The sequence below is a fragment of the Anabrus simplex genome, chromosome 1, assembly GCF_040414725.1.
Source record: "Anabrus simplex isolate iqAnaSimp1 chromosome 1, ASM4041472v1, whole genome shotgun sequence".
NCBI lineage: Eukaryota > Metazoa > Arthropoda > Insecta > Orthoptera > Tettigoniidae > Anabrus > Anabrus simplex.
In genome coordinates, this window is record NC_090265.1 from 1379927456 (window position 1) to 1379952394 (window position 24939).

Genomic DNA, 24939 nt, shown 5'->3' on the forward strand with positions numbered 1-24939 from the left:
ATTATACACGTCTTTTAAAAGTAAAATAATATTATAGCTATATTTATACAAGAGTTTATAGTGTTATTATTGAAGGAATGTCGCGGAGAGCTTTTATGTCTTAATGGGCAACCCGTTGACGAAGAATGCTGATGTTTTATTGCTCCGCTATGTCGACTTGATGTTTGAGCGGATTGTAGACTAAAGAAGAATATACGGTTGACGAATGAAAATGAGGAGCTACAGGCAGCAGGCGCGGTTGTAAAACAACGAAAAACTTGCACGTCCAACTCCTTTCATTGTCACGTGCGACAGAAAGAAAATATCAAGCCATCTCGAGGGGCACATCAGAGGAATATAACAATGGAAGCTGTAGGTAAGAGAGCAAGAAAAAACTGATCTGTAGTCATAATAGCTGCTAATGCTAAGTACGACGTGCTAGGAACTTTAATGTACCACTTGGGCTTTTTCGGTATGAAGGTCTTAAGAAAGGGTGATGTCTTCTTTAAGAACGGGAGGGGGGAGAAGGAGGGGTTGGGATCTGTGGAGATTTTTTATGGAGTGTTTTCAGACATGTTGTATATGCAGAGCCTATCGTGTACCTCCATCCTGTCGGAGCGTTTGACACTCCAGCCCTTCTACTGTCTCCCGACTCCCCTACCCCCCCCCCCCCCACTCCAAAGATGAAGAAAGAGCAACACAATGCCTTCTTACGTTTGTGCTACTCTTTGTCAAACTGTTTGCTTCAAGAGTGAGTTGTTTCTGTGCTCGTGTTCCTAGAACTCATCAGGGCTGGCAGGTATCTATTGTGTTGATCTAATTACCGCAAAACACGTGATAGTACATGCAGAGGGGGGGGGGGAGTATTTATTTATGCGTTCTATACAATAGAATTATGTTAAGCATGTACTGTAAGAAAGTCTACTAGATATTTTCATATTTTGTTTTCCATTTTCGTTCAGCAATAGATTTTTTTTTTATGAAACACTGGCAGTTAAAAGAAACGACTGCAATTTTCATTTACTGTTTACAAATATATTTTATAGACCGGAAACGAACTTTTTGGAACAAAAATAAAATTGTCTGAGAACGCTTATTCTTTGAAATTTTTTTTTTTTTTTTTTTTTTTTTTTTTTGGGATATGAAGTTATGTTTTGCTAAGTAAATGTATGTTTGGCAGTGACAGATGGTGGAAGTGATTGTTGTTCTTAAGGGACAAGGCCATTCATGGCCCATTTTATTATTCGTTCCTTTTTTGGAACGATAGAAAACTGCTTAAATCGACTTTTTACAAAATGTTTGATTAGTTTTAGGTTACAACTGTACCGGTTTTTCACAGAATTTCTGTAGTCATACCTTTCTGATTTGTATTACCCGGCATCTCATATAGTTTGACTGAGCATCACTTTCTAAATAACGTGCTCGTTCATGACGAACACATAAGAGGGGAAGGGGTTATTTATTTATGTACGATATTGTGTGCAATGTATGATAAGAAAATCTACAATATATTTTCAAACATTTATTTCGATTTATTTTATGAGAGACTGGAAGCTAACACGAATCAACTGCAACTTCTCTTTTCTGATTCTGAATTTATTTTAACCGAGCTCGATAGCTGCAGTCGCTTAAGTGCGGCCTGTCGGCAGCCCTGAAAATGGTTTTCCGTGGTTTCCCATTTTCACACCAGGCAAGTGCTGGGGCTGTACCTTAATTAAGGCCACGGCCGCTTCCTTCCCAGTCCTAGTCCTTTCCTGTCCCATCGTCGCCGTAAGACTTATCTGTGTCGGTGCGACGTAAAACAACTAGCAAAAAAATTATTTTATAGGTGGTACCAAACATTTTGAATACAAATAAAGCTAATTGAGAACGTTTCTTCCTTGAAAAAGTTTCCGAGAGCATGCATTTATGTCTTGATGACAAAGTGCAATTATTTATGTAAGTGAAAGTGTTTGCCATTTTTAAGGAACAAAGCCGCTAATAGCCTTATAATAAATCAGTCGTCCCTTTTTGTAACGATAAAAAGCACACATTACTCTATTTAAATAAAATGTTTGATTATTTATTAGGTTACCCACTACTTTTAAAAATTTACTCTTGTCATTCGTTCCTGCTTGTTGTTCCCACTGCCACTCATAATTTAAATGCTTTGCAACTATTCCTCTAACCGCTCTTCACTTCTTCATAGTTTTGGTACCTCATCTCTGCGCAACATTTCATAAGATCACCACTCTCAATCGTTCTTCATTTTTTCAGAATCTTGTATCCAGATATGCTGCATGGCAGTAAGGATATCCCAGTCTAGAAAGCCAAGAATAACGGCCGAGAGGATTCATCGTGCTGACCACACGATACCTTGTAATCCGCTGGCCTTCGGGCTGAGCAGCGGTCGCTTGGTAGGCCAAGGCTCTTTGGGGTTGTTGCGCCATGGCTTTTTTCAGTAAGCATGTGCCAGAAACTAATGTACTTTTTTAAACAATGTTATCAGTAAGTTTCTGCGTGCGTTGGTTTTCATCGGTACCGCCTCAGTTTGTTTACATTTCAGTCTCACCAGCTTTGGTCTTTTTTTAATTGACATTTCTCCTTCGACCTAAACTACTTCGTATTTTGATCGTCGTTAAGCGAGTCCTTCTTTCAGAATCATAGAATAGCATATTAAAAATTAATATATGTGATGCTACTCCATTCTAGAGATGCAATTATACACAGCTTATTGATTAGTCACTGTATAAAACAATAAATAATTAATTTAAAATTAATATTTGGATATTACACATCGGACTATAGTAGTTATATTAGACCTACAGTATGTAGGGGAAACTACAATTGTATCCAGTTGATATACTGTATGTATGTGATAGTTAATAATAATGATTGAGGCCATTCTGAATGTCTTATATAGACGGTACCAAACATTTTGTCCGCCTCTGTGGTGTAGTGGTTAGCGTGATTAGCTGCCACCCCCGGTGGCCCGGGTTCGATTCCCGGCTCTGCCACGAAATTTGAAAAGTGGTACGAGGGCTGGAACGGGGTCCACTCAGCCTCGGGAGGTCAACTGAGTAGAGGTGGGTTCGATTCCCACCTCAGCCATCCTGGAAGAGGTTTTCCGTGTTTTCCCACTTCTCCTCCAGGCGAATGCCGGGATGGTACCTAACATAAGGCCACGGCCGCTTCCTTCCCTCTTCCTTGCCTATCCCTTCCAATCTTCCCATCCCTCCACAAGGCCCCTGTTCAGCATAGCAGGTGAGGCCGCCTGGGCGAGGTACTGGCCATTCTCCCCAGTTGTATCCCCGACCAAGAGTCTGAAGCTCCAGGACACTGCCCTTGAGGCGGTAGAGGTGGGATCCCTCGCTGTGTCCGAGGGAAAAAGCCTACCCTGGAGGGTAAACAGATGATGATGATGATGACCAAACATTTTGAATACAAATAAAGCTAATTTACAACGTTTCTTACTTGAAAAAGTTTCTGAGAGCATGCATTTATGTTTTGATGATAAAGTACAATTATTTTTGAAAGTGAAAGTGTTTGCCATTTTTAAGGAACAAAGCCGCTAATAGCCGCATCCGGTCCAGTGGGCCGCGAGAATTGTACAGCAATCTTCGCTTCGTGATTCTCAAACTGACGCCCTCTTCCTTGTCGCTTGTGGCTTTATGTCTTCTTGTAGCACTTGATCATGCCATGCAGACCTGGGTCTAACTCTTGGTCGTTTGTCAAAGGGTTTCGCTAAGTATATTTGCTTGGACAGATTGTCGTCTCCCACTATCGTAACATGTCTCCTCGCCACTGTAGTCGTGTCTTCCTGTATGGAGTGAAAGCGTACTCCAAATGAAAGCATTCAAGTAAGGCTGCTCCATTCTAGTGGTACAATTCTACACAACTTGCTGATCAGTTATATTGTACTAAAATTAACTTTATTATTTACATATTACGCATTAAACTTTGACTGTATTGTTGTTATATTGAAGCCTATGCGTGGAAACTAACTGCCTTCAGTCAATATATTTTCATAAATTAACAATGACATGTCCTAACAACCTTACGAACAGCACCTGAAGCAGTCCTTTTTGCTATTTGCTTTACGTCGCACCGACACAGATAGGTACGGCGACGATGGGGCAGGGAAGGGCTAGGAGTGGGAAGAAAGCTGCCGTGGCCTTAATTAAGGCACAGCCCCAGCATTTGCCTGGTGTGAAAATGGGAAACCACGAAAAACCATCTTTAGGGCTGCCGATTGTGGGATTCGAACCCACTATCTCCCGGATGCGAGCACACAGCTGCGCGCCTCTAACCGCACGGTCTGAAGCAATTCTTTTGGAATGCTGTGAACTTAAAAATTTGCTTATCCATGCATGTGAGAATTTTTATTTAAGTAATTTTCACATTCTCCATAAATTTCGCATTTCTCTTTGCGGACTGAAGAAGATTGATAAAGATGACTATTTTCAAATCGGTTAGTTCGGTTAACAACGGTGATCATACAGCCATTGTTTGGGAAAACAACAAAGGCACTGAACAGAGGGGGACCCAGTAATATATTTTGCTATCCATACTAGTCAAAAATATAATATGTAATAATTAATTTATTCATTAATGAGTTCATTTACTTATTTGGAATCAAATACACCACTAGACTGAAATATTATTAATGATAAAACTATAATTTTGTTTTGATTTTCCATAACCATAATATTAATATGATTTTCAATCATTCGTAAACAAAGTTCCTTCAGAACATTTGGCAGAGTATGCGATAATTTTGGCATTTTTTTAGTCAGTGAGAATTATAATTTATTTATTATAGTGTACAGTTTATATTAAATTTAGTCCAAGTATTTGCTAGTTAAAGGTTTTCATCGCATCTCCACTTTAATGAATAAGTAAGATGAAAAGGAACATTAATATTTTTATGATTTAGCCTGCGATTGATAATACTGTATGTAAAATTAACGGGTGTTTATGAAGATGACAAGTAGTCTTCATGTTGCTAATTATATCGTAACTTGTTTATTGAGCAACATCACCATGGTAGTGTCCGGCTCCGTAGCTAAATTGTTAGCGTGCTGTCCTTTGATCACAGGGTTCCCGAGTTTGATTCCCAGCAGGGTCGGGAATTTCAACCATAATTGGTTGACTTCGCTGGCACGGGGGATGGGTGTATGTGTCGTCTTTATCATCATTTCATCCTCATCACGGTGCGCAGGTCACCTAGGGTAGGCAAATCAAAAGAGCTGCACCTGGCGAGCCGAATTTGTCCTCGGACACTCTCGGCACTAAAAGCCATACTCCATTTCCATTAGCTTTTTACCATGGTAATACAAGTTTGAATAAGAACTTATTCAGTTAACAGCCAAAGACGGATCCTCTTCAGCGACTCAGTTGATACCACTTATTGAAATAATGAGTTGTTACCGCTTCATTTTCCAACTTAGTGTGGGACCGTGGTGTCTGCATTCAAGTGCTTGAATGTAATAATAACGTCCCTTCCATTGTTATACATTTTAAGTTTTAACCCTCAACCTGTGAGACTGCAAGGATATTATCAAGCTGATGTACATCCCTTTCTGCCCTTAGTTCCTGCACATTTATTTTGTCCTCGCTCGTAACTAGAGGATCTCGGCACAACTTAGAACTGTTGTAGGCTTATCTGTTGAAAAGAAAGCGAGTTACAACGTTTCCGATCTGTACCTCAGACTGAACCTCCCAATTCGTACTTTACATTTACAGTACAATGAGCATACATATTTATGTTCCATGTAGCTTACAAATGGAACGAAAAACTCAAATAATCTTTGTTAGATAATCGTTTGACTCATATGACTGTCAGTAAGAGTAATCTATCGATGGTCTATGTGACCGTATCTCACAATATACCGATGACTCAGTTTGAAATTGCTTCAAGTCTAAATTTGTCATATTTTAGGTTCTTATATATAGGGCCTATATTTTAGAAACCTTTACATGTTGTAATTTAAACTCCCAGAAGGAAACCATAATTTAATTTCATCGATTGCGAATAACACAGTATTCCGGCTCTTTAGGCTTTTTGAATCGTGACGAACCCACAGCCACATTGGGGTGAGACGTTGATAATTTCACGATAGAAAAACTTAAAGAGCTTGACTACTCTCGGTATATCTTTATTGGAAAATAATCTGCTAGTGTTCAGCCGACAAATGAGGATTTTCGGAAGATTACTTGTTGATGAAGTGGTTTGGCGACCACGGGACACCTAGCTGAGTCTGGTAGTGCTTTCACTTGTGCCAGTCTCCTAGCTTTAAATATTTCCTACCCGACGTCCGGCTCCATAACTAAATGGTTAGCGTGCTGGCCTTTGGTCACTGGGGTCCCGGGTTCGATTCCCGGCAGGGTCGGAAATTTTAACCATAATTGGTTAACTTCGCTGGCACTGGAGCTGGCTGTACGTGTCGTCTTTATCATCATTTCATCCTCATCACGATGCGCACGTCGCCTACGGGTGTAAGTTCAAAAGACCTGCACCTGGCGAGCCGAACTTGTCTTCGGACACTCCCGGCACTAAAAGCCATACGCCATTAATTTTCCTATCCGACCTCCCTTGGTGAACTCTTGTTCTCTTCCGACCCTGACGGTATTAGGTTTGTGAGGCCTAAAGAACATTTTTACACCCTTCAGGGCCGTTCCCTTTTGTTTGCCGATACCTTCATTCTTTGAAAGACTGGACTGCTTCATTTTTCTCTGGTTAATGTTGAGGGAGGGTGGATGGAGGGTAGTTGCCCATTTGTGCTTCGTCTTAAAACAACAATCACTACCTCGAATTTATAGGTGTTGAACGTTCTCTTTTAGGCGCCTAAAGACTCGCAAATCTGAAAAAATATGTTTTAAAATGCCATTTTTATATTGATAATAACACTTAGGGGAAGTATAAAAGAAATTTCACTCACCTCTTTGCTAAAAACATCACGGGATATAATTTTACGATCCGGTGATAAGTGGGGAATCTCCTGTAACCTTTTAATTAAAGACGACTTATTGTTTTCAGCAGGTCAATGGACACCCGTGACGCAGACTAAGAACGTGCAATGCGGGAGGTTCTTAACGACTTCCGGAGAATATGGTTTACAGCTTCCTGATTTTAATCTTTTATTTGAAAAATATTTCAAGTAAATACTGTTCAAGATACTTAAAACGAATGGACGAATAGTTTAGTTTATCAGAATACATTTTAATCAATTTAGTGACAAAAATAGGAGTTATAGAAATATAGACAAATATAGGTTCTAATATCAATTTAGGCATTTTAGGCACTATAGGACCATCATTTTTAATCTTATAAATACATGAAATATGTAAATAAACTTGATTTTAAGTTGTCCCTTCAGGAACAAAATAGGTTTTCGCCTAAAATCCCAGGTCTTATAATCACCATCACCACCACCTCTCAATTCTAGAACATGAACCGAATAATAGAATTAATAAATAATATAAAAGCAAGTCGGGCTGGAGCGATGTATATATAAATATTTAAAAATGAAAAAAGACGTGAATTAATGAGGCACTTCCAGAAATCTCAGAAATTTGAAACTTGGTACGGAGGAAACTGATGACCCCAGGATCCCTAGAAAAATCGGAAATTCTCAAAATTCCCTGAAGGGGGCACGCTGGGGGGGCTCAAATTTTGGGCTCAGCATAAGAACACAGTCGTATAGTGTATCCAAAACGATAACCTATAGGTTTCGTGGGCTTAAAAATTTTCGAGAATTTCCTCATTTTTATCCCCTATCCCCCCAAATCAAAATGGCGGCACAACCTGCCAGACGAGGTAGACAATTGAAATTTGGTGAAATTATAGCTTTTGGTCCCTAACCGACGGGAAAATTCCAAGATGTTCAAATTTTTCACTTTTTACCCCCCAAAGATATCGAAATATGGAGGCAATTTTAATGACTCTGCAGACATTCCTTTTGAGCTATTTTTTGGCTAAACGGTAAGTCGTATCACAAAACGGATGGCACAATGTACTTCAATTCGGAGTGATCTACAACTTTGGTCCTGTGACATTTTGTCGTATCTCTCTCCCTTATACGTTAAATTTGGCCGTATTTCTGGATTGTTCGTAAATTTGGTGATTTTTACAAGTATATTTCATTGTTTGACACACTTATAAGATTGATAGGATCATCACGTTGTGTGCGCTCATTGGCACGATTAAGGGGCATATGTGTACCAAATTTCATGATTCTAGCTTATACATAAGTAGGCAAAAAGTAATGTAAAATGTTAAAAATGCACCCAAATTTCACCCTATTCAAAATTTGATCTCAATTTACCCCCTTAATATGGGAGATACGAGGAAATAGTTTAGAAACAAACATGTAGAGCGATAAATGAGGCGTCTGATGGCGCAAACCGTTTCTTAATATCATAAACCGTTTAGGAGATATGAATCTCGAAGTGGAAGTCTGCACTTTTCAACGTGCTCATGCTTATCCGTCATCTATATATATAAAAGCAAGTCGGGCTGGAGCGATGTATATATAAATATTTAAAAATGAAAAAAAGACGTGAATTAATGAGGCACTTCCAGAAATCTCAGAAATTTGAAACTTGGTACGGAGGAAACTGATGACCCCAGGATCCCTAGAAAAATCGGAAATTCTCAAAATTCCCTGAAGGGGGCACGCTGGGGGGCTCAAATTTTGGGCTCAGCATAAGAGCACAGTCGTATAGTGTATCCAAAACGATAACCTATAGGTTTCGTGGGCTTAAAAATTTTCGAGAATTTCCTCATTTTTATCCCCTATCCCCCCAAATCAAAATGGCGGCACAACCTGCCAGACGAAGTAGACAATTGAAATTTGGTGAAATTATAGCTTTTCGTCCCTAACCGACGGGAAAATTCCAAGATGTTCAAATTTTTCACTTTTTACCCCCCAAAGATATCGAAATATGGAGGCAATTTTAATGACTCTGCAGACATTCCTTTTGAGCTATTTTTTTGGCTAAACGGTAAGTCGTATCACAAAACGGATGGCACAATGTCCCTTCAATTCGGAGTGATCTACAACTTTGGTCCTGTGACATTTTGTCGTATCTCTCTCCCTTATACGTTAAATTTGGCCGTATTTCTGGATTGTTCGTAAATTTGGTGATTTTTACAAGTATATTTCATTGTTTGACACACTTATAAGAATGATAGGATCATCACGTTGTGTGCGCACATTGGTACGATTAAGGGACATATGTGTACCAAATTTCATGATTCTAGCTTATACATAAGTAGGCAAAAAGTAATGTAAAATGTTAAAAATGCACCCAAATTTCACCCTATTCAAAATTTGATCTCAATTTACCCCCTTAATATGGGAGATACGAGGAAATGGTTTAGAAACAAACATGTAGAGCGATAAATGAGGCGTCTGATGGCGCAAACCGTTTCTTAATATCATAAACCGTTTAGGAGATATAAATCTCGAAGTGGAAGTCTGCACTTTTCAACGTGCTCATGCTTATCCGTCATCTATATATATAAAAGCAAGTCGGGCTGGAGCGATGTATATATAAATATTTAAAAATGAAAAAAGACGTGAATTAATGAGGCACTTCCAGAAATCTCAGAAATTTGAAACTTGGTACGGAGGAAACTGATGACCCCAGGATCCCTAGAAAAATCGGAAATTCTCAAAATTCCCTGAAGGGGGCACGCTGGGGGGGCTCAAATTTTGGGCTCAGCATAAGAACACAGTCGTATAGTGTATCCAAAACGATAACCTATAGGTTTCGTGGGCTTAAAAATTTTCGAGAATTTCCTCATTTTTATCCCCTATCCCCCCAAATCAAAATGGCGGCACAACCTGCCAGACGAAGTAGACAATTGAAATTTGGTGAAATTATAGCTTTTGGTCCCTAACCGACGGGAAAATTCCAAGATGTTCAAATTTTTCACTTTTTACCCCCCAAAGATATCGAAATATGGAGGCAATTTTAATGACTCTGCAGACATTCCTTTTGAGCTATTTTTTGGCTAAACGGTAAGTCGTATCACAAAACGGATGGCACAATGTACTTCAATTCGGAGTGATCTACAACTTTGGTCCTGTGACATTTTGTCGTATCTCTCTCCCTTATACGTTAAATTTGGCCGTATTTCTGGATTGTTCGTAAATTTGGTGATTTTTACAAGTATATTTCATTGTTTGACACACTTATAAGATTGATAGGATCATCACGTTGTGTGCGCTCATTGGCACGATTAAGGGGCATATGTGTACCAAATTTCATGATTCTAGCTTATACATAAGTAGGCAAAAAGTAATGTAAAATGTTAAAAATGCACCCAAATTTCACCCTATTCAAAATTTGATCTCAATTTACCCCCTTAATATGGGAGATACGAGGAAATAGTTTAGAAACAAACATGTAGAGCGATAAATGGGGCGTCTGATGGCGCAAACCGTTTCTTAATATCATAAACCGTTTAGGAGATATAAATCTCGAAGTGGAAGTCTGCACTTTTCAACGTGCTCATGCTTATCCGTCATCTATATATATAAAAGCAAGTCGGGCTGGAGCGATGTATATATAAATATTTAAAAATGAAAAAAGACGTGAATTAATGAGGCACTTCCAGAAATCTCAGAAATTTGAAACTTGGTACGGAGGAAACTGATGACCCCAGGATCCCTAGAAAAATCGGAAATTCTCAAAATTCCCTGAAGGGGGCACGCTGGGGGGGCTCAAATTTTGGGCTCAGCATAAGAACACAGTCGTATAGTGTATCCAAAACGATAACCTATAGGTTTCGTGGGCTTAAAAATTTTCGAGAATTTCCTCATTTTTATCCCCTATCCCCCCAAATCAAAATGGCGGCACAACCTGCCAGACGAAGTAGACAATTGAAATTTGGTGAAATTATAGCTTTTGGTCCCTAACCGACGGGAAAATTCCAAGATGTTCAAATTTTTCACTTTTTACCCCCCAAAGATATCGAAATATGGAGGCAATTTTAATGACTCTGCAGACATTCCTTTTGAGCTATTTTTTGGCTAAACGGTAAGTCGTATCACAAAACGGATGGCACAATGTACTTCAATTCGGAGTGATCTACAACTTTGGTCCTGTGACATTTTGTCGTATCTCTCTCCCTTATACGTTAAATTTGGCCGTATTTCTGGATTGTTCGTAAATTTGGTGATTTTTACAAGTATATTTCATTGTTTGACACACTTATAAGATTGATAGGATCATCACGTTGTGTGCGCTCATTGGCACGATTAAGGGGCATATGTGTACCAAATTTCATGATTCTAGCTTATACATAAGTAGGCAAAAAGTAATGTAAAATGTTAAAAATGCACCCAAATTTCACCCTATTCAAAATTTGATCTCAATTTACCCCCTTAATATGGGAGATACGAGGAAATTGTTTAGAAACAAACATGTAGAGCGATAAATGGGGCGTCTGATGGCGCAAACCGTTTCTTAATATCATAAACTGTTTAGGAGATATGAATCTCGAAGTGGAAGTCTGCACTTATCAACGTGCTCATGCTTATCCGTCATCTATCTATATATATAAAAGCAAGTCGGGCTGGAGCGATGTATATATAAATATTTAAAAATGAAAAAAGACGTGAATTAATGAGGCACTTCCAGAAATCTCAGAAATTTGAAACTTGGTACGGAGGAAACTGATGACCCCAGGATCCCTAGAAAAATCGGAAATTCTCAAAATTCGCTGAAGGGGGCACGCTGGGTGGGGCTCAAATTTTGGGCTCAGCATAAGAACACAGTCGTATAGTGTATCCAAAACGATAACCTATAGGTTTCGTGGGCTTAAAAATTTTCGAGAATTTCCTCATTTTTATCCCCTATCCCCCCAAATCAAAATGGCGGCACAACCTGCCAGACGAAGTATACAATTGAAATTTGGTGAAATTATAGCTTTTGGTCCCTAACCGACGGGAAAATTCCAAGATGTTCAAATTTTTCACTTTTTACCCCCCAAAGATATCGAAATATGGATGCAATTTTAATGACTCTGCAGACATTCCTTTTGAGCTATTTTTTGGCTAAACGGTAAGTCGTATCACAAAACGGATGGCACAATGTCCCTTCAATTCGGAGTGATCTACAACTTTGGTCCTGTGACATTTTGTCGTATCTCTCTCCCTTATACGTTAAATTTGGCCGTATTTCTGGATTGTTCGTAAATTTGGTGATTTTTACAAGTATATTTCATTGTTTGACACACTTATAAGAATGATAGGATCATCACGTTGTGTGCGCACATTGGCACGATTAAGGGACATATGTGTACCAAATTTCATGATTCTAGCTTATACATAAGTAGGCAAAAAGTAATGTAAAATGTTAAAAATGCACCCAAATTTCACCCTATTCAAAATTTGATCTCAATTTACCCCCTTAATATGGGAGATACGAGGAAATAGCGTAGAAACAAACATGTAGAGCGATAAATGAGGCGTCTGATGGCGCAAACCGTTTCTTAATATCATAAACCGTTTAGGAGATATGAATCTCGAAGTGGAAGTCTGCACTTTTCAACGTGCTCATGCTTATCCGTCATCTATATAAATAAAATCGTAACGACCGTGTGTCTGTACATTGATTATTTTGGCGAAATTTCCGTACAGTTATCCGTTTCAGGTGTAATAATGACCATCTGCATCATTTTTATCTTTGGTGTCTGTTTGTCTGTTTGTCTGTTTGTTTGTCTGTTTGTCTGTCCTTCTATAACTTGAAAACTACTGGATATGTTTCCACCAAACTTCATATTTAGAATCCACCTGTCCTTGGGTAGGTTTTAGCGCAAAAAATAAAATCGTAACGACCGTGTGTCTGTACATAGATTATTTTGGCGAAATTTCCGTACAGTTATCCGTTTCAGGTGTAATTATGACCATCTGCATCATTTTTAGCTTTGGTGTCCGTTTGTCTGTTTGTTTGTCTGTTTGTCTGTTTGTCTGTCCTTCTATAACTTGCGAACTACTGGATATATTTCCACCAAACTTCATATTTAGAATCCACCTCTCCTTGGGTAGGTTTTAGCGCAAATATCGTTTCTAAATCCCTGAACTGAGTGGGGATTTTTACGAAACCGAAACCGTGATTTTGCACTCCCTCAAAGTATACACAACCGAACTTAATGGAAATCAACCTGCCTTAATGAAAATGAATTTCTAAACCTTTTTTTCTCATGTGCATCATTTCGATAACAGGATTTAGTAAGGGAGATATCATTAGCGGACCGTTTTTCGGTACAAATCCCAGCGGGTGCGTGTAAAGCGTACTTCTTACAACTTGAAAACTAACAAGATATTTGAACCAAATTTTATATATAGCATCCATCTGTCCAGGGGTAGGTTTCCTTGGTGTCTGTTAGTTAGTTAGTTTGTTTGTTTCTTTGTTTGTTTGTTTGTTGGTCTGTTTGTCTTTCTCTAACTTGAAAACTACTGGATATATTTCCACCAAACTTCATATTTAGAATCCACCTGTCCTTTGGGGAGGTTTTAGGGCAAATATTGTTTCTAAATCCCTGAACAAATTGGGGGTTTATACGAAACCGAAACCGTGATTTTGCACTCCCTCAAAATACACACAACCAAACTTTATGGAAATCTACCTGCCTTAATAGAAATTAATTTCTAAACCTTTTCTTCTCATGTGCATCATTTCAATCACTTACAGGAAAGATAGTATGATCAAATTCTACACGAACATTGCCCACCCAGTACCCATATGTGAGCCAAATGCTATGTCACATAATTATCCGAAAAGTAATGCAATGTAAGATATTCTTACACAAATTTCAACCTATTCAACGTTTTTGATTCAATCTGACCCATGAATAGATTAGATGCGAGAAAATATCATAGGACCAGCCATTTAGATCGCTAAATACTGCGCCTTACGGTACAATCCTTTGTCGATATGACGTACCGTTTAGCAGCAGTTAATCTGTAAATGAAGGTCTGCAATATTGTAAACATTCATATACTTTCGTATGTCCATCTGTATATATATTCATTGATGTCGATTTGTACCGATCGAGAAAGGATGTGTCTGCTATTGTAATCAGTACTCCCTACACCGACTTTGACTGCTGGCAGGAGGAATGGGGTCCTTCTCCAACTCATGTGTAACTGGCATTAGTAAGGAGGGCCTACCATTTTAATGAATAATTCACTTTTCGATTTGTCTTGCAGAAGGCAAGGGATCATGCAGTTTTGTTCGAAAGTCCCCTACTCTATTGTGTTTGGCTCTAGGCCAGGGTGCCCGCCATTATAAACAAATGTTCCAATCTAAAATTTGACTAGCATTAGGCATAGTGGCCTGCTATTTTCATGGAAACTCACTAATTCTGTGTGACTGGCAGTAAGCTGGCTAGCAGCAGTAAAAAGGGACTGTCATTATAATGATAACTGCACAACTCAATTTTGACTGGTGGTAGGGAAGTTGCCTGGTATTATAATAAAAACTCCTCAACTGTAACCTGTCTGAAAGTAGGAAATGGGTCTGCCATTGTAACTAAAACTCCCCAAATCGATTGTGACCGCGTAGTAGGCATTGGGGCCTGCAATTATAATGTAAACTTGCCAACTCGATTGTGAATGGCAGTAGGCAAGTGAGCCTGGCGTTATCATCACAACTCCGCAACCCTCACTTTACATTGGAAACAACGTATGTGGACCTCCCCATGCTATTTCTCGGATAAGGCTAAGAGACATGCAATTTTAAAACAATCTCATTTGCTGCACGCACAGTATTTACGTCGATATCCGTATACAATGTAGAATACCGTAGCGAAGCACGGGTACATTTGCTAGTTAATAAATAAGGTACATACCGGGAAAAGATACTGCCGATGTGGATATTTTTATGCAAGGAATAAGCATGGTAAAATCTTTGGAGCTCAGACGGTTAAGGCGCTGGCCTTCTAACCCCAACTTGGAAGGTTCGATCCTGGCTCAGTCCGGTGGTATTTGAAGGTGCTCAAATACGGCAGCCCCGTGTCGGTAGATTTACTGGCACGTAAAAGAACTCCTGCGGGACTAAGTTCCGGCACCTTGGCGTCTCCGAAGACCTTAAAAACTAGTTAGTGGGACGTAAAGCAAATAACATTATTATTATTATTATTATTATTATTATTATTATTATTATTATTATTATTATTATTATTATTATTATTATTATTATTAAAATCTTTGGAAAAAATGTGTATATTTATTTTAATTGGACCTGCTGTAATCTTAAAGGGGCTGCCTGGCCGAGGCGTTAAAGGCGTGCTCGGTTCGCCCGGAAGGACGTGGGTTCGAATCCCCCTCAAGGTCGTAAAATTTAAGAATCGAGATTTTCACTTCCGGAGGTGCATATGGCCCTGAGGTTCACTCAGCCTTCAGCAAAAATGAGTAGCAGTTTAATTCCTGGGGGCAAAGGTGACCGGGCGTAGAGTCAACCACTCTACCCTATCACGTGCCGAGGTTAACAATGGTGGAAGCCTTTACCTTCCACTCCTCCAAGGGCCTTCATGGCCTGTACGGAGGTGACTTTGCTTTGCTTTGCTTTGCTGTAATCTTAAAAACCTTGGTACTGAACCATCTATTTTTATCTAATTTTTTTCAACTGTAGTACTATTGAATGGAGTTGTTTCCATGTCCCAGAAATATGACCTCACAAGCTGAAGGTTAAGAAACGTCGATTGACCGAAGTTTGTCCCGTAGGAATTCCTTAACTTATGGGAAGCTGATGACACGGAGTTGTCACATTTGAATACACTCAAGTGCCAACCACCTAACCCAGGATCGAACCAACTGCCTGGAAAACGATTAATCGACTACTTCACTGAAGTCAACGTGTATGTGCGTAATTAATTCGGCGCTAGGAGGGGAACTGTTGAGATTTTTATGAATGATGGTTATCAACCCGAAAATCGCTTGGATTGAATTATAGCTAAGTGCAGAACTCTAACCCATTTGTGTTCTCGTTTGAGTGAACACTGCGTTAACCTTAGTAACAGGGTTTGAAACCTTGGGAATCGAACCTGGTTAAAGAGCTAGTACGTCACCTTAGGTCACGGTAACAGCTAAATAAAGACTACTTTAATAATGAAATTCAAATTTCAAGATGGGTTGTGCGTCTACTGTAAAGGCAAACCTCCAACCATATATTTTCAAGTGTTGGATTCCCGTTGTCATTAGAATAAGATGTAGCCTCTACTATAAATGATCACCTGCGTCCTTAGCATCCTTTAAGGTAAACGTGCTCCCAGGCAGTGATAAGAGGATGATAGCAATTGATTGATTGATTGATTGATTGATTGATTGATTGTGGCCTCCGGAGAGGTCTGGTGTAGATCTTTCTATATGACGCCCATGGACGACCCGTGGGTCTGGGTGTGTGGTGATTATGATGGTAATGAAATGAAATGGTATATGGCTTTTAGTGCCGGGAGTGTCCAAGGACAAGTTCGGCTCGCCAGGTGCAGGTCTTTTGATTTGACACCCGTAGGCGACCTGCGCGTCGACACATACACCCAGTCCCCGTGCCAGAGGAATTAACCAATTATGGTTAAAATTCCCGACCCTGCCGGGAATCGAACCCGGGACCCCTGTAGCCAAAGGCCAGCACGCTAACCATTTAGCCATGGAGCCGGACATTATGATGGTGATGATGAGGTAGAGAGAGAGTGAAACCAGTGTCGGCACATAGCCTACTCCTGTCAATAACACCAAGCGGTCTGTTCAAGACTTTACGTCTCCATCCGACGGAGAAGCACTATCAACAGCCTTATATGCTCTCACGCCATCTGAACACTGCGGAGAGGTTTGAGATTGAACCCAGGCTTTAGGTACTCAATGGCTTGTACATCATCACTCGCCCACATTCTGATGATGAATTTTTTCCATCAATGGAACTAGAACCAGCTAACGTTACACCACATCGCACTCCTAACTGGACCAATGAGGAGAGAGGAAGCACATCAGAAGTGCTTCATTAATATAAGTTATAACATTTCAAAAATTATTAGAAGAGTGGACATAGGTTTTGACATAAATGATTAAACACTTTGTAATAATATTAAAAATAATATTATAATTATTATTTATTAATAATAATATGAATAAATAAAAGTTTTAAAAGTATGATTTGATAGAATCGGATGATGTTCTTTTAAGAGCAAAATATGTCATTATATTTGTAATTAAACTATTTCTTTTTTCGGGTATAATATGTTGTTAAATGTTTACTTTTACACGTATTTTCTAAATTTCACTTAAATCATAAGGAATTAACCATAAGCAGTTCAAATCCCCGGCTTCACTCGGAATCGAACTCTGGACCCTCTGAACCGAAGGCCAGTACGCTGACCATTCAACGAAGAAGTCCAACATAAATTATGTCCGCAGAGGTCTTGAAATCCGTTGGAGGAGTGGAAGATAAAGGCTTCCACTATTCATAAACTTAGTACAATGGGTTATTTCTACGACCGGTCACCTTTACCCCTAAGAATTAACCCGTTCCTTATATAGATGCAGGCTGAGTGAACCTCAGGGCCGTAAGCTTCCCTGGAAGAGGTAATCTAGTTTCTAGATTTGTCGACTTCCTAACGGGAAATTGAAGACGCGTCTTTAAACATGAATCAAGCACATTATTACCGTATCAGCTAGACAGCCTCATATGACTGAGATTTCTCGGCAGACTGAGTGTTGAAGATTGGAGACGAACAAATCCCGGTCAAGAAGACAAATAAAGCAATACGGTTGTTGTTTACTGTATCACCACGGTTTTTTTTTTTTTACGGGGGGGCCCCCGTAGCCCGCTCCCCCGCCGTGACCATCGACTCAATCTACATGGCCTCCGACATGCTATTAATTTCTAAGTAGAAAAGAGATAGCTGGGTAGAGTGGGAAGTGATACAAGGAGTATCTGCCTGTTTCCATGTCAGACACTTGACGTGCTACTGCAATATATGCTGGCCGTCTGGTTGGGCAGCAGTCCTCTTGAAAGGTAAAGGTTCACAATAGGCAGTATGTGCCACGGCTTATAATAACTGTTACCGTGTTTTAGCGGTAGGTAGAGGCGTAAGAAGGTGCGGGCGTGAATGGGTTTCAAACTACGGAATCAAAGTTAATGTAAAATTAATTTAAAATTTAACTAGGTTATATTTTCTTTTCAAAAACCAAGCAATAACAGACATGGCAGGTACAATGTAGCAAAACAAGGGGAGATACACTATTTACAGGTTTTGGGCTTCACGCCCTGACTTCAGCGATCAGCTCAGTTTTACCACAAACACAAGTTTTAACAGAGGGGCAGAAAACCCCATTCATCCCTAGGAGCCCCTGGCTCCGAATTACACAGAAAAGCCTCCACGAGGCATATGACACTCCATTTTCAAAAGAGCGATCCGCTCTTAAAATTTAAGCCTCTCAAAGGCCACACCAAACTCTACCTTCAAGCTGTCCTCTAAGGACGTATTCACAGGGGTAAAATACCCAACCTACAGAGGTCTATTACATGAAAAGAAGGTTGATTACATGACCTCTAAAATAACAATTTGAGAGGAGGCGATCTTGCACTCCTAATACACTTTGTTTTTTTTTAAAACCTAATCTGGCTCTGGGCCGCTAACGCAAGGGCTAATCCCATACTACAGAGGTGACTTAGAGAAGAACACTTTACATTACATAAACGAAGAATAGTTTGAGAAAATAAGTTCACCTCAAAACAAATGTGAGTGGGAGCTCGAGAGGGTTAGCACTCTCTATCCCAATATGTAGCTTTACAAGAAAAAGATGAAAAGAGTAATTACATTTTAGGAAAAGGTTACAGGATGGAAATGCTTCGAACCCGCCGCGAGTGTTAAACTGCCGACCTAGCAAGAAAAGAAGTTATTAATAGGCCATTACCTGGTGTTGAACGGCTGAAGAAGAAGGAGGCGCTTCCCGCCTCCTGCTATGTACTTAATACACTGAAAGATGGAACAGAAGTGGCCCGGAGACCCCAAAATCAGCAGTTTATATCCTCTCGCGGAAGATTCTAGGCGTTAGGGGAAATAAAACACCCTCCCTCAAAGTTTTTATTGGCTAGGGAAAAGAAACCCCTACATAGAGGAAGAAGAAACACATTATTGGTGGAAAATTAATTAAAGAAATTCGGGATTGGCTAGATCCAAAATAAGGGGAAAAAGAGGGGTATACAGCCAACTTAAACCATGACAGAAAGAAATTTAACAAAGAACAAACTCTTGAAATAAAAATTTCTCCAACAAAATAGTTCTTTGATTTCGCACTAGGTTGCACTATTGTAATTCTTCAGTAGTGTCCTCTAGAAGAGAAAGTTCACACTTCTTACTTCAAGCGAAACAAAAACACATCAAAAGTGACACAGTTCAAAAACTCAAAATTTTCCACGTGGTGACATCTTCTGAGAAAGTAGAGAATTAATACAATAGATAAAGTTCAACCTTCCTCCAGAAGAGGAGTTTCAACTGGCGCAACTTTTAAATAAACGGTGTAGAGGTGTACCGCCCGGTACAGACCTCCCCCCCCAAAAGTTCCTCCAGGGGTGACACATGAAATCAGTTTGAAACAAAGTCCAAGTAATGATGTTGATACGAAGATAGATAGCAGAAGCTTTTACAAGATTTCTTAATTCAGTTTCAAAATGTTGTTGTTGCAGGTGAATGAAAGTCTTTATGTTTGTAGAATTTGAATTTCTGAAGATAAACTTTTAATACTTAAAGGTGATGAAAAATTTGGCAATGTCCACCAAATATTGTTGTTGAATTCCCAAGTGTAGTTATTGCTTATGGTGACTGTCCATGTAGTTGATGTAGATTGAGTCGAATGGCCGGACCGGCCGTTGCAGCTTGCGTCCAACGGAGGCCGCTCGGACCCCTCAAGTACCCTGAGATACCGCTCGCCCGCACTATGAGGGGAGCAGAGGTGTTGAAGTACGCCGCGCCCGCGGTGAACAGATACAGGCTGCGGGCATGTAGCAGGTCGTGCGCCGCACATCAGCTTTGGCCGGGAGGAGAGCTCCGGCTCGCCGTGCACATGTCGTCCTCGCTGGAGAGGAGGGGGCCCATCCCCCTCCCCAGTCGCTGCACGGCGCTGCGCGGCTGCGGGGGCTCTGAAACATTAAAGCTAGGCGGCAGAATTGTGTTGGACAATCATTTTCTTTGAGGGTACAGGCTTGTGGAGAGGTTGAGGGGCCAGCGGCGTGTAGATATCCATGGCATTTACTATTATGAAGCCACAGTGTAAGGTGGAGCAGGAGACGGGAGCGTGGTAATGGCCGTGGCAAGAACAGGATGGCAGTTTAACGGGTCGGGGCAGGTTTTACACCAGGCTTACATCTAAAACCAAAATATTACAGAAGGGGCAGAATGCCTTAAAGTGAAACTCAAAAAAAAATTATAACCTTCATATCCTTTCAAAATAATATGAAGCAAGTTAACACAGAAATTACACCGGTTTCACCTGGGACAGGTGAACTCTAAATATCCTCTCGGTGGCTGGATTACTTAGCAATAAGGTAACCGGCGTAAGAAAATCGAGAATGATACAAGGCCCATGAAATCTGGGGGCAAGCTTGCCCGCGGGAACAAAATTTTTGACCATAACCTGGTCACCTACCTTCAAGGTGGTGGGTCTCCGTCCACGATCATACCTTTCCCTAACCTTTTCATGAGATACTTTAAGATTAGCTTTAGCCTTCTTCCAAAGATCTTTAATGTTGTCCGGATCTATTGTCTCGGGCAGAATGTCATTCAGAGACCAGAGGTTAGAGAGCGGCGTGTTGGGAACGAACTTAAACATCAAAGAAGCTGGAGTAAATTTGTGAGATTCATGAACCGCCGAATTCAAAGCAAAAGCTAACCAATGCAGGGACGTGTCCCACCTAGAATGATCTTCATGATGATAGGCAATAAGTGCGGACCTGAGATTACGGTTAACCCGTTCAGCCAGAGATGGTTGAGGGTAATAAGCAGATGTAGTTACATGAGAGATGGACAAGTCAAAACAGAATTTACGAAACAGATTTGATGTAAAAGCTTTAGCATTATCAGATACAATGTATTGGCACGGACCAAAAGAAGCAAAAATAGAATTTAGGCAAGTAATGGTGGACTGAGCGGTAGCCAGCTTAGTCGGAAATAACCAGGAAAATCTTGTAAAACCATCTACACACACAAAGATGAACTTGTTGGCATTACCCTTTGACTGGGGGAAGGGTCCCACATAATCGATATACAGGCGTTCCATGGGGCGCGACGCTTGATGCGAAGACAAAAGGCCTACCTTGGTGGACATGGTGGGTTTACTAAGCAAACAAGATTTACAAGCTTTTACAAGTTCACGGATTTCACCGTCCATACCTTTCCAAATGAACATTTCACGAATTTTTTCACGGGTTTTAAAGATTCCAAGATGCCCCCCCAATGGGGTCTCATGATAGTATTTGAAGATCATAGGTACAAGAACCGCTGGAACAACAACTTTCATCAACTTATCATGCCTCGAAGGGCAACATAGAACACCATTCCTTAGAACATAAGGGACAGCATGTTCCCCAGAAGAAAGGGTTTCCATTATCGGAGCCAGCGTCGGATCTTCACGTTGGTATTTCTCAATATCCCTAAAAAGCATGGGAGCATCTGTTAAGATGGCATTAACACCAGATAGTATTGACTCGGAAGGTGATGAACTGTCGACCGGTTCGTGGGTCTCTACGTCGTTATGAAACATACGGCTGAGTCCATCGGCAACAACATTTTCAGTACCTCTGATATGCCGTACATCGAATTGGAAGGCAGAAATACGGATGGCCCAACGGGCTATACGACCTGTACGACGCGGCCTACCTAAGACCCAGCTTAAGGCTTGATTATCTGTCTCCAGATCGAATTTGACGTGTTCCAGATAGAGACGGAACTTTTCTAAGGCGAATAAGACTGCCAAACCTTCAAGCTCATATATGGAGTACTTTGCTTCTTGAGCTGACAATGTCCTAGACGCATAGGCGATGGGTCGCCTCCCTAGTTCAGTCTCTTGAAGAAGAACTGCAGCTACTGCTGACGACGATGCGTCGGTTTGGACGATGAATTTCTTCGAGAAATCAGGCATAGCAAGTACAGGGGCATTACAGAGAGCTAATTTTAGATCTTCAAAAGCGGCTTGTTGAGAAGGTCCCCACTCGAATTTGATGCCTTTCCTACGAAGAAGGTATAAGGGCGCCGCTCTATTAGCAAAATTAGGAATGAACTTCCTGAAGAAATTCACCATGCCAATGAACCTGGCGATACCTTTAATGTCCTTGGGAGGTTTAAAATCACGGATGGCCTGTGTTCTAGAATGATCGACTGCTACACCATCAGGTGACACAATATGCCCTAGGAATGACATAGAGGGCTTAGCAAAGGCAACCTTGGACAACTTAACAGTTAACCCAGCCTTACGAAGGCGATTGAGAACTTCTCGCAAATGATCTAGATGTTCTTCAAAGGTTTCGGAAAATACGACGACATCATCCAAGTAGTGATATAAGTACTCAAATTTGATGTCGGAAAAGACCCTATCTAGTAGCCTAGTGAGCACAGCTGCCCCCGTGGGGAGCCCGAAAGGCACGCGGTTGTATTCGTATAAATTCCAGTCCGTGGCAAACGCGGTAAGGTGTTTAGACTCTTCGGCAAGGGGAATTTGATTATAGGCCTGATTCAAGTCCAAGATAGTGAAGAACTTGGCCTTACGAAACCATGAAAAACAAGAATGAAGGTCAGGAAGGGGCACAGATTGCAACACCACCTTCCGATTGAGAGCCCTGTAATCAATGACAGGCCTGAAGCCTCCTTGGGGTTTCGGGACTAGAAAAATAGGCGAAGAATACGCTGACTTAGAGGGCCTAATAATACCATCTTTCAACATCTGATCGATGATTTCTTTCAGAGCCTTCATTTTAGGTGGAGATAGCCTATACGGTGGAAAACGGACAGGAATTGAATCCGTGACCTCAATTTTGTATTCAATAAGGTCAGTAACACCAAGAGTATCAGAGAACACCTCGGGAAACGACTGACACAGTTTCCGAATACTATCAGCCTGCTCCTCAGGTAGATGTCTAAGGTCTAACAACATCTCATCCTGGGTAGGCGAAATAGATGAACATGATACAGAATTACACTTTAACAAGGGAATTCTACAATTGGACGCAAATTTGAATGTGCACGACCTACTCTGGAGATCGAGCACAAGACCAGTGTGAGAAATGAAGTCCGCTCCCAATATGATGGGGCAAGACAAACGCTTGGCCACAAACAATTTGATCTTCCATGTAAATTTAAAAACCCGAATTTTGACATGTAAGGAACCTAGAATTTCTAATGGAGATGAATTAGCCGAAACATATTTAACAGGAGATGAGTCATAGTCAGGGAGTTTACAAACAGATTTCAATTTAGAATACCAATCAGCCGAAATAATGGAACAAACACTGCCTGAATCTAAGAGAGCTGTTATAGGCTCGTTATTTAACTCAATCTTAAGAAAAGGAACAGGTGCGGGGGTATCCGCCGCAATCCTAAGACACTCTTTAGGGCATTCAAAAGATGAATTTGAAGGCTGGTCGTTCTCTGCATTTACAACCTGTTTACTAGGGGCTAAGTCTCGGGAAGATGGATTAGTCGGCTCAGCCGACGCCACTAGTCACTTTTTATTATTGGAATAGCTGGAATTTGCACCAGAAGTTGAGCAGGAGGGGGTGCTATTTGAGTTTGGGCAATTCTTGGCGATATGTGAGAAGGCCCCACACTTAAAACAGCCTTGTGATGACCCTGCTCCATTCCTTGTCCCACTTGACTTGATCAGAGGACACTTATTCCGCAGATGTTCAGGCGACCCGCAAGCATAACATTTACGGGGATTGACTGGTCGGCGAGGTGGAGGCCGAGTGTTACTAAAGGAAGGCGGGGGTTCTTTCGCGACACGCAAAGAATCGGCGTATCTAACTCCTTCCGCTGAGACGGCCAATGCTTCAAGTTCAGAGAAGGTTTGCGGACACGCCGCGAAACACAAATATGACCTGTAGGATGGCGAAATACCTTCTACAATAGCCTGCACAATCTGATCTTCAGGAAAGTGCAGAGCAAACACCCTAGTGTAGAATTTGATATCTTGAATGAAATCAGCCAAGTTTTCATCCAAGCGCTGTACACGGTAATAGTACTTCTGAATCAGGGAGGACCTGGCCCTAGCCGGGATGAAGTTAGCTAGCAAATGGGCATGGAAATCCTCAATAGATGATTGCTCGGCAATGGCTCTTACGATTTTATCAGAGAGAATACCAATAGCATACGGATAAATAATTTGCAAAATTTGACATGGCGAAAGAGAAAAAACCAGAGCATGATCCTGAAATTCCACTAGAAATCTTAAAAATGAAATTACATCACTGGTGGTGTTGACGGAAAACTTAGAGATACCTCTAAGCAACATTGCCAATGGATGAGGCAAGCTACTGAACCCAGGTGACATAGTCGTTAAAGGTTTCAATGGCAAAGAAGTTAATTCCGAGCGGATGTTACCCAATGACGCACGGCGTTCAGATTCGTTGTTCGATGGGGCAGAGATAGTTTGAGCAGCAACGGTTATCCTATTGACTTCTCCCTGAGGAGGCTCTTCATCACTACCTACGTTCACTGTGGCGGGTTGATCAGTTTTGGGAGGAACTTCGCCGGTTAGCAATTGAGTGACCTTATTAGACAATTCAGAAATAGTTTCAAGGAGCGTATTAGCGTCCTTCCTCTGAACGTCATTCACCTTTAGAGACAACAGATCATTAACTCTATTTGCAAAGTGATACAGCCTGCCTTGCACACGCTTAATTTGATTAGGAGACGGATCGTTTTCATCAAAAAAGCTGACTACAGATGCTAGCCCAGTAATATTCTCGACGATCGTG

The 24939-nt window shown here is 40.7% G+C and overlaps 1 protein-coding gene across 1 annotated transcript in view; it reads left to right on the top strand.

The window, feature by feature from the left end:
• The first annotated feature begins 225 nt into the window (after window positions 1-225).
• LOC136858356 (uncharacterized) overlaps window positions 226-24939 on the top strand; it is a 562168-nt gene continuing 537454 nt past the window's right edge. Inside the window, exon 1 of the mRNA XM_068225512.1 lies at window positions 226-355. Coding sequence (XP_068081613.1) covers window positions 343-355 — 13 coding nt within the window. The 5' untranslated portion in view covers window positions 226-342. The remainder of the gene's footprint in view (window positions 356-24939) is intronic.